At 46.0% G+C, this 11,239-nt stretch overlaps 1 protein-coding gene across 1 annotated transcript in view; it reads right to left on the bottom strand.

Moving 5' to 3' along the window:
• Positions 1 to 387: 387 nt before the first annotated feature.
• dcp1b (decapping mRNA 1B) overlaps positions 388 to 11,239 on the bottom strand; it is a 19,688-nt gene continuing 8,836 nt past the window's right edge. Inside the window, exons 4-9 of the mRNA XM_037537630.1 lie at positions 9,873 to 9,939; positions 8,076 to 8,217; positions 7,069 to 7,221; positions 4,193 to 4,909; positions 3,007 to 3,162; positions 388 to 1,279 (exon numbers count right to left, since the gene is read on the bottom strand). Coding sequence (XP_037393527.1) covers positions 1,199 to 1,279; positions 3,007 to 3,162; positions 4,193 to 4,909; positions 7,069 to 7,221; positions 8,076 to 8,217; positions 9,873 to 9,939 — 1,316 coding nt within the window. The 3' untranslated portion in view covers positions 388 to 1,198. The remainder of the gene's footprint in view (positions 1,280 to 3,006; positions 3,163 to 4,192; positions 4,910 to 7,068; positions 7,222 to 8,075; positions 8,218 to 9,872; positions 9,940 to 11,239) is intronic.

An 11,239-nucleotide genomic window follows, 5' to 3' on the forward strand; every position in this document is an offset into this window, starting at 1 on the left:
GAATGAAGGGAGAGAGTGGACAAACTAAACAGTGAAAAATCTGAATTTATATTTAGTCGTTGAGGCTTCTGTGTGCTTTTCTGAATATACAGCCGTCATGATGGGAGGCTAAATAAACGAAGGGTGGTCTTCTGCGCAGTTCTGTACGTCTTTCCTGAGAGGTTTACACCAATTCTGGTCTAAACTCTTGAATAGTTTTCAACTCTTTAAGACAAATCAAAACATCATGATAATTAGTGACGTATGAGGTCATTAGCTGATACTTACGGCTACGAAGACCGGCACAGATTTCCTCTAACAACACAAACCTTCCTGAAGCGTTCAGACGCTCTGGCTTGTGGTCGCGCCAGCGCTCAAAAGGTGGAACAAAACAAACCAAAACGATGCTTATGGGTGTTTGGATGATATTTAATAATCTGTGGAAGCATTTGTTTAAAACATAAACCATGTTGGTAGTAAAACATGTTTTAAACAACACCAACTAACGTAACACGACGTATCAAAGTGAAGCCAATCGCAATATGAAAACCGGGAGCGCTCTGCATAGAAAAATAGAAAAAATATGCTTTAAATACGTCTGAGATCATTTTACCAAATCTATCAAACTAGCTTTGCTTGTGTAAGCAGCAGGACAGCAGCACGTGGATCTGTGGCTCATTAAATGCTACGCCAGCCTTTATTGCCAAAAAAGGTCTGATCTGTTCGTAAGTGACCAAAATGTCCTGATGAACTGAGTTCAAAGGTTAAAACAGATTTCCAGTTTAATAAATCGATGAAAAATTGTGTTGGATACTTTATGAAACAGCCCCAGCTGCAGGTTAAGACGTCACAATAAAACCCAAAATAGTAAAATCTGTTCTAAAATCTCTTTTGGGGAAAAATCCATCACAATTATCAGGCAAGCTTATTATGCCTGGCATTTCACCGACCCCCCCCAAAAAAAACCAAACCAAAAGAACGCATTTCTTTTATGGCTACAAACGACGTCACGTCTCTAAAGTAAACATTTTTTAAGGAACCCCTGAGGTGGTGCATGAACCCTCGGTGCGGGACATGATGGCGTGACTGCATAGAGAAAAAGCGATGCTACATGTGAATTTGGAGTTCTGGAGCTGAACGGAAACCTCTGGTTCCAGTGCTCACACAAGCAAGCGTAGTTTGCTGGCTGAGAGCCGTCGTGTGGAGGAAGTGCTGCTCTTCAGAAGGGTGGAGAGCTCGAGTCCTTGGCCCGGGAGGAGACGTAGGCTTGATAGATTGTGTCGAGGAAAGATGCGTCGTTCTGTGCAAAGAAACACAAAGACAAACGCAGCAGATTACAACCGAGCGTTAAAGCCTCGTGTAAAGACACGGGAGATCTTAAAGGCACGTGCCTTAGAAGCCACACCAAAACAGAGGCTTCTGATTATTCAGCTTAAAGCTGTAATCACGATATTTATCATAACTAATCAGCCAATTTATGAGGTTTCATTGCACTTTAGTACTTTAAATGAACAGAAAAGGCTTTTCTTTACACTGAAACAGACAGCAAGTGATGTCATCAGCGCTTTGTGTTTATACTGTATATATTGATCTGGTTTATGTTAATCACCTCTCATTATTCATCGATTTTCTTCACTGAAACAGCTTTGATGTTTTGTTAGACGCATGTCCCAAGCCAAAGATGTGGTTTGGATGCACGTTGTTATTTTTTTTATTCTGTTCACCATTTGATGAATTATCTGCTGAATGCTTGATGTTAATGTGCATGTAGACCTGGCACAACTCCAGTTAGCAGGCTTGCCTTCCAGCATCCTGTTACGCTTCAAACAGAAAAGCAAGGACAAAAAACCGACAGGAGAAAGGTGCCATCACTGAAATAAATAAATAAAGAGTGCCTGCACTCGTCACTCCATCAGCTGATCCGTCTCTCAGTGCAGCAGGAAACTTCGGAAAACATTTATTTTCTCCCCAATTTAGCCGTTTCCAATTCCACCCGTTAGTTAGGACTTCCCCAATCACATGACGCTATCAACACTAGGAGGGTGGAGGCAGCACAGGCTTCCTCCGAGACCTGCGAAACCAGCCACCGCTCTTTACGCACTGCCGCTCACGCTGGACGCGCTCGGAGGACAGCGCCAACCGCCAGAGCTGTTACATCAGCTAACCGACGCCTGCGCTGACCAGCATCGCGTTGAGTGATGGGAGTGGACGGGGGCCATCCTGCCCACCCAGAGAGGACGAGGCCAGCTGTGCTCTCTTGGACTCCCGGCTACGTTCGGCTGCAGCACCACCAGGAATCGAACTCACAGGCTCCTGATGACACGGCCGACGCTTAGACTGCTGCGCCTCTCGGGAGCCCAAATCTCCCGGATCTTTGAACTGCCTCTCGTATGAACATCAACATGGGATGTCTGCGTACATCAGTACTGCAGTCGCTTCTCATTCGCCAGCTTCTTGTTTGAATTTTCCCATTCCACCTTAAAAAGTGCCTGAGGTGCCAGAATGCAACTGCTGAATCATTTAAGGTGGAACAGGGGAATTCGAACAAGAAGCTGACTTCAGCTTCGCCACTTTTTCAGTGTTTGGCCGTTTCTTGTAGCAGATTAAACATTTACACATTTAAGCCTGTAAATGCAAATACATCCATTCGCCTCCAAATAATCGACGTCCGTCTTAAATCTCTCTCTTTGCCGTTTCGTAGCTACTAGCTGGGCGAGGCTGTCGTCTGTGTTGCTATGGTGACCAGCCGTCTGCGCTGATCTTCAGGGTTAAAGGGTGAATCAGCAGTTCTACATTAACTCCAGCGTTTAAGACCATTTACTGTTAAACTGAGTTGAAGGATCAGCAGAGCTTTATTTTACTGTAGAGGAGGATTATTTTATTATTACCTGCTGATCTGATTCAGCTGTGGAGCCACAAGGGGGCAGGACAGTGGAGGAGTCACTTAAAATTACCAAAGGTGTGAAGTAACAAGATAAACAAGCATTTATATTCAGGTCAACTTTAAGGTGTCTGTTCATGACTGACCCTGATGAGGTGCAGCAGTGTTGCCTGCAGCTCAGAGCGGCTGAGAACTCGTGGCTCCTCTGGCTCCGCCCGGGGCGCCTTAGCCTGAGAGAACATGCTGGGCGACAGCAGCAGGGTGGGGGCTACCGTGGCTGGGATTCGCTGCGGCGAGTTTACCTGAAAGGGAGAAAAATAATATGCTTGAGAGAGAAATGTGTTCTTTCATTTAAACTTTAAAACCTCTCAAACTCCTCGGGACCACCGGTGGGTCCTAAACGCACTCCGTCATGTTCTCCATAACGTTCATACTCCATAAGCTCCATTCAGAAGCTGGGCGTCGTGTGAGGCTGTAGCTCTTCTCTCCAGTCTAATAGACGGTGACGTCATTTTAAACCCTTATAATAAAAGAAGCTGAACTCAGTTTGTTTTTCTACTGAAAGTCGACCCGTTTTTCCCCAAATCTGGGCTCTAAACTATAAACAGACGGCGTCTCTTCAGTGATCTGCTCTGGAAACATCACTTTTAGAGAACAACACAAAGAGCGGCGCAGATTTTTGGACTTTAGCAGTGAATTGTGATCGTATAGTGATGTGTGGAGATCAGAAAACACACGTTCTGTTCAATTGAGGGGAAATTTTACCAAAAAAATGAATAAATATAAAATTTATATTAATTTCATGCAGTTACTGAATGATTTGCCTTACAATTTGGTCACAAAAATTCAGACAGACAAACCAAAATATATCCAATCCGGCCCTCGAAATTATTTGTATTTTCTATTCATATTTGCCCATTTCACATTTTACAGTCCCCTCCTCTCCCAGCCACAGCCTACAGGACAGGACAAGACAAATCCCCCAACACACCAGCTGCGTTTCAGCTGCAGTTCAACCAGCAAACACTATAAACACCCAGCAGCTCAGAAACTGATTAGGAATGAATGAACTTGCAGAAAGGAAAGATGGCAGGCGTGGAGATCAAGCACAGAGGCCGTTTTAAAAGGCCTACATCCTGGGGACATTTAAAGAGAATTAAAGGTCACCCGTAACTAATGCAGCCTAAATATATCTAGTATTGACATTAATATCTGAAATGTCTACACTTTGCTGCTGATGTTCTGGTGTAGTAAAATATAAACGCCCTCAGGCTCTCGGTTTTAGACGTTTTAACACGGTTGAGTTCGACACCCCTGAAACGGATGAGATACCTTTGCAGGTTCTAAGGTGTTCTGGCTGGTGGGCAGGTTGTGCTGTAGAGGGGCTTTGTGGAAGCTGGGTGCCAGGCTTGGCCGGGAGTGCTCCTGCCCACCACTCTGCTCCTGCTGCACTAGCTGTAGCTTCTGGAGCAGCTCATGGGGGGAGACCACGCCCAGCCCCACGCTGGTGCTAGAGCCAGTGGCTGGTGGAGCAGCAGGGGGCACCATCACTTTTGAAGGGCTGTAGAAGAGGAGCTGGCCCTGGGCTGAGGCCGGAGCCTTCGGCTGGCTCTCGCTGAACACCGCTGGCTCTGCGCCCACCAGCTGAGGGATGAGAGGGGGAGGGATGGAGGTGTAGGCGGCTGTGTGGGAGGACTGAGGAGGGGTGTGGAGGAGTCTCTGTATGGGATCGGGTCGGCTCTGTGCGGGCCCGTTTTCGCACAGTCTGTTTTCGGGAGACTCTGAGACGGGCTGCAGCGGTACCACCGGCCCTCGAGGGCCGCTCATCAGCTTCTGGATGGCAGGGCAGTGCAGGTTAGGGCTGATGGACACCACAGCGCCCCCTGCTGTCGGAGACGGGTCGTTGTAGGACAGGGAGCGTACCACAGCTGGCCGCCCTGAAACCGCTTTGCATGCACCTGATCTGGGCTGTGGGGAGACAGAGCTGGCTCTGGCCTGAGTGCTGAACAGAGCTGCGATCGAGAGATGCCTGGACTCCGTCTCTCCATCCTGAAGGAGACATACATGCAAAGAAGAAAGAGCAGAAAGTAAATAAACTACCAAAACAGCAATGACAGAAACATCTGGTCAAATTAGGGTAGTGTTATGATTGTTCTGACAATGAAATGAAATGTTCAATTATTAATTTTATTGAGTAATTATAATTAAGGTATAAGGTCAGTCCAGGATCAGTCGGACACATATTTTCAACTCTGAACTAATTTGGTAGAATCATCCATACATACAATGTTTTCTACACACACACACACGCACACGCACGCACACACTATACTGCCAAAAGTATTCGGTCGTCTGGCTTCACACGCATATGAAACTCAGCAACATCCCATTCTTAATCCATAGGGTTTAATATGATGTCGGCCCACCCTTTGCAGCTATAACAGCTTCAGCTCTTCTGCGAAAGCTTTCCACAAGGATTAGGAGTGTTTATGGGAATTTCTGACCGTTCTTCCAGAAGCACATTTGTGAGGTCAGACACTGATGTTGGACGAGAAGGCCTGGCTCACAGTCTCCGCTCTAATTCATCCCAAAGGTGTTCTATGGGGTTGAGGTCAGGACTCTGTGCAGGCCAGTCAAGTTCTTCCACACCAAACTGGCTCATCCACGTCTTTATGGACCTGCTTTGTGCACTGGTGCTCAGTCATGTTGGAACAGGAAGGGGCCGTCCCCAAACTGTTCCCACAAAGTTGGGAGCATGAAATTGTCCAAAATCTCTTGGTGCTGAAGTTTTAAGAGTTCCTTTCACTGGAACTAAGGGGCCGAGCCCAACTCCTGAAAAACAACCCCACACCATGATCCCCCCTCCACCAAACTTTACACTCGGCACAATGCAGTCAGACAAGTACCGTCTCCTGGCAACCGCCAAACCCAGACTCGTCCATCGGATTCCCAGATGGAGAAGCGTGATTGGTCACTCCAGAGAACTCGTCTCCACTGCTCTAGAGTCCAGTGGCGGCGCTTTACACCACTGCATTCCACGCTTTGCATTGCGCTTGGTGATGTAAGGCTTGGATGCAGCTGCTCGGCCATGGAAACCCATTCCATGAAGCTCTCTACGCTGTTCTTGAGCTGATCTGAAGGCCACATGAAGTTTGGAGGTCTGTAGTGATTGACTCTGCAGAAAGTCGGTGACCTCTGCGCACTATGCCCCTCAGCATCCGCTGACCGCTCTGTCATTTTACGTGGCCGACCACTTCGTGGCTGAGTTGCTGTCGTTCCCAATCGCTTCCACTGTGTTATAATCCCACTGACAGTGGACTGTGGAATATTTAGTAGTGAGGAAATTTCACGACTGGACTTGCTGCACAGGTGGCGTCCGATCACGGCACCACGCTGGAATTCACTGAGCTCCTGAGAGCGACCCATTCTTTCACTAATGTCTGTAGAAGCAGTCTGCAGGCCTAGGGGCTCGGCTTTATACAGCTGTGGCCGTGGAAGTGACTGGAACACCTGGATTCAGTGATTTGGATGGGGGAGTGAAAACTTTTGGAAATATAGTGTGTGTGTGTGTGTGTGTGTGTGTGTGTATATGCAGATTACAAACTTAAAAAGTTGGCAACCAGATTAACTTGACACCTTAAGTTAACTGAACCTAAAATATTAATTTAAATAATTTATATTTATTAACTTCTCATTGGAACTCAACATTTGAAGTGAACCCAGTTGTGTTTTACAGTATATAACTGATTAAACTGTCATGTGCTCGTCTTGCTTAGGCCATGTTCACTTTACCAGGTTGAAGTGGCTCTTTTGCCGTGATGGGACTCCGATCTGACCTTTTAAAATCCGACCTGAGCCGCTTTCACATGTGGTCCTAGATCGGACGTGTATCCGCTCATGAGGGTCAGTTCAGGAGCCGGTTCATCACATTAATGACCGATTTGTGAGTCAGAGAGATTGGATTTGGGCAAAAAATCGTATTTGAACAACGAGGCCTGTGCGGTGAACGTAGCCATAGTGTTTTCAAGTCCTCCCAGTTACTGAACTAAAGGCTACGTCCTTTTTTCCCTGCTTAACACGTAAGAATAGAGGGTGGCTTAGAAGCATTTAATACGTTTCTTCATTAGATAAACAGCCTCATTTCTGAGAGTAACTTTTGCCGTATCATCACAGTAATCCGAGGATTAGAGGAAGGAAGAGGAACGTACCTGCTGGCTTTGGCTCTGACTCGGCCTCCCGAACTCCTGTACCGCTGGCTGCTGTCTCTCTTTTGGTTTGAGTGGAATGGGCTTGATCAGGTTGGGGTTGTCGTAGATCGCCCCTCCACTGCCGATTTCCTTAGGCTCAGAGCTAAGCTTACCCTGAGGACACATGCACGGACATAAACATACAAACATACACAGTGATTACATCAAGCAGCAGTGATTATATATAAATATAATTTATAACTGAAGAATTGTGTTATATATATAAGCTATAGTGCACCAGTGAGCTCAGCCTGGGCGCCCAAAATACACCGCCTGCTGCAGCTTTGACCAACTCCCTACGCTGTTTTTAGTGTACATGCTTTCATGAAAATTAAATAAAACTACATATTTAATAATATAACACCGGTAGGCGAACTTATACATACAGTGATTTGTTAAACTAATTTAATTCAGCCGTATTTAATAAGGAGAGAGACGGAAGGCAAGAGCTTTTATTTTTTTACTTTGATTTGAACTCCACTCCCTCACCCAGTGACAGAATATGCTGTTTATATCTTATTAAACTCTTTTTTAAACATAACTTAGCAAAAAACATACAAAACACATAAATACAGTGTTACGTAAAAACCTGATTTGAACCCCTCAAATTTCTTTAACTGTAGACTGTTTTCATTTTTTTGACAAAATGTTTGGGCACGCTGATCTGAACATGAAGTACACTTCATTTTTCCCCCTGATATACATTTTTTTTGCATACAAGAAATATCAACGCTATATTATGATTAATGCGGCTACTCTATTCAAAAAACACATCCAAAATGGTTAAAAACAGATGTAGAACGTTCTGGAACGAAACCTTTCACATAATCCAAGCCTGTGAAACCCTCAAGCCAGCCGATGTTATTACAACAGTGCCCTCTGGTGGCGGCAGACCACTCGAGCGCACGCATGCGTCTCTGTGTGTGTGTGTGTGTGTGTGTGTGTGTGTGTGTGTGTGTGTGCGCTACCTTGTCGTACTCGTCGCGTGCCTTGGTGAGCATCTGCAGAATGTCCACTCCTTTCCCCTCTCTGGACTCCAGCCTTTGTGGAGACACCCAGCCGCTGTGAGTCTGCGTCTGCGTGTGCAGCTGCTGCTCCTGCCTCGTCAGACTGAACACACACAGCACGGACAGAACCGAGAGCCAGACAAGAAAGGCACACTCTTAAAAAAGATGGTCAAAGGTTCTTCAGTAAAGAAAGTGGTCCTACATGGAACCATGGACACTCAGAGAACTCTTTACATGCTTAAATAAGACACTCTGGTAATCCTCCAGGGGGGGAACTCACCGTGGAGCAAAGGGACAAGATACTCAAGAAAAAAGTAACAAGAAGAGAATTAACAACAAACGAGGTCATTAACCTCATTACTGTGTAGACGATAAACAGGGTTATTCAAAAAGACTGATCCGATTTCGAGACGATTTATTAAGTGATACTTTTTTAATCCCACTAACGGGGAAAATCCACCTCCGCATTAAACCCACCCGAGCAGTGAAACACCACATACACACTAGTGAACACACACACTAGGGGGCAGTGAGCACACTTGCCCAGAGCAGTGGGCAGCCCTATCCACGGCGCCCGGGGAGCAGTTGGGGGTTAGGTGTCTTGCTCAAGGACACCTCAGTGATGGACTGTCTGTGCTGGGGAGTCACAGGGTCAGTTCCCTGACCTCCAGCCCACGACTGCCCCCATTTCTCTTGTAAACCGTCACAGATCAGTGCAGTGAGCTGTAAACGGTGTAAATGAGCATGAAGTTTATTATGTAGTTCTACAAGGTCTCAGTCTGAACCTCCTCCAGCTGGACGGACGACATCAACACCACAGTCTGCTCTATGACCCCCCTCTTTCAATTGGATTGTGATTGGTTCCTTGGCCCTCACAGTTGGAAAACTACGGCGCTTTGAAATCGGATAAATCTCATATCGAATAAAATCCCTGCATTTCGCTGCTGTCGGATCAAAACCTCGTATCTGCAAAATGAGACCTTTACAGGAGAAGGAAAAAAACACAGTCTACTTTTAATGGAAGTCAATGGAACCAGACGTCTTCCCCAAGTAATTCTGGGTCATTTCTGTTGGTCCAATCATCATGGAATTTAAACACGGCAAATAAGACCAGGGGTGCTTTCAAATTACGGCAAAAACTGAAAAATGACAAAAACGAAGATATGAGCTTTGGTTCCAACAGCAGCAAGTATAAACTCTATCCTTCACAAAATTAACATTATAAAGATTATAAACGCACGCGCGCACACACACACACACGCGCGCGCACACACGCGCGCACACACACACACATTATCTAAGCTGCTTATCCTTCTGGGGGGCTCTGGGAGGGTTATAGCCTATTCCAGCAGTCACTGGGCAGAAGGCAAAAAAACCACCCTGGACGGGTCCCAAGCCCACATTACAAACAGAAAAGAAAAATGGACCTTTGCATCGTTCTTCAGACTGATGGAGAACGCACTGATCACGGTTCTATAACAAACCTTTTTAAGTGGTTCTACACAGCACCAAAAAGGTTCTGCTACTGCTCTGCATCCATTTGTATTATGGCAATGTAAGAGCACCTAGCCAAGCAGTGTGTGGTAAAGATGTGCGAAGCCTTTGTTGTTTGTTTTGGATGTTCACCACTTGATGTGACTTTTTTTTGGTCATCTTTTATCTTTTCCAAGCGGGCCAATATCTCACTGTAGCCCCAGGAACATTGCAGTCGGACCCTGCGCGGTGGAACACGGTGGGCTTCTCTGTAGACTCACTTACTTTTTGGTCAGCTCTGCGATGCGCTGACAGTCCGCCTTATCGTAGAACCAGATCCCGTAGATGGACACTGTGGAAAGAGTGTGACAATCAAATAAATCACGAAGTACAAACACACACACACACACACACACACACAGACACACACACACACAGACACACACACACACACACACAGTTCTACAGTTACAGTTTCTCTGATACTTCATTACCCTGTTCTCCAGTGGTCAGGACCCCCATGGACCCTCACATGGACCCTTCACCTCCGCATTTAACCCGTCCGTGCAGTGAAACACCACACACACTAGTGAACACACACACTAGGGGGCAGTGAGCAGCCCTATCCACGGCACCTGTGGAGCAGGTGGGGGTTAGGTGTCTTGCTCAAGGGCACTTCAGTCATGTGCTGTCGGCTCAGGGGATCGAACCGGCGACCTTCCGGTCACAGGGCTGGTTCCCTGACCTCCAGCCCACGACTGCCCCAGGACTTATCAGAACTCATGTAATCTTACTTTGGCAGAAAATATGTAATTAAATGTTTTTAAAAAGGCCAGACAAAGAAAAACGAACCGCGCTGGATTTTAAACTTAACTGAGCCGCACTGGAATCGGAAAAACCAAGGAATGCTTCTTTAAAACATCAAAACAACCGGTGCCAAACCAAATACACACAAACAAGCGCATCAATCAGGCTCTACAGGAAAATGACTGTAGGAAAATTCTAAAATGCTTTTCATCATGCAAACGGCCAACTAATAACTGCCAATTAATTAGAAGATAAACCTTAATGAGCCCCGTTCCGACAGGATTACATGCGCATGGGGTTCTGGGGTAATTTCCTCTTTTACAGGAGCTCCTCTGTGATTTTATTGCTGTCCGGATCAACATGTCCTTGTTTTTCTCCTTCCTCTCCTGAGAAAATTACAGGCTGAATTATCTCCTGTTTCTCATCAAACTCAGCGGGTGTTTGATTTCAGTCCCATCTGGATACAAATCTCCGTGATTTGGGGGGATTTTCTAGGCAGATGTCGCGTCACAACTGTAAATTTTCCTTTTCTTCATTTAATAGACAAACCCTGATGAAGTAATCCAATCCAATCCAATCAGGAATCACGATCGCCCTAATGTACTTAATGAACACAATATTACACACTTCTCCCGTTACACGGGTGCACCACACACACACACACACACACACACACACACACACACACTCTCTCAAATCCTCACATTTCTGCAGATATTCTATCTTCTGACTGGACGTCGCTGTAGAACTGAAACTCTGATATAAGTTAAAGTGGTCAGTGTGCAGCTTGTACAGCAGAGCAGATTTACTGTCCTCTGAAAAGAACAACACACAGACATTAATGT

This window comes from Pygocentrus nattereri, chromosome 1 (assembly GCF_015220715.1).
Source record: "Pygocentrus nattereri isolate fPygNat1 chromosome 1, fPygNat1.pri, whole genome shotgun sequence".
In the NCBI taxonomy this organism is placed as follows: Eukaryota; Metazoa; Chordata; class Actinopteri; order Characiformes; family Serrasalmidae; genus Pygocentrus; species Pygocentrus nattereri.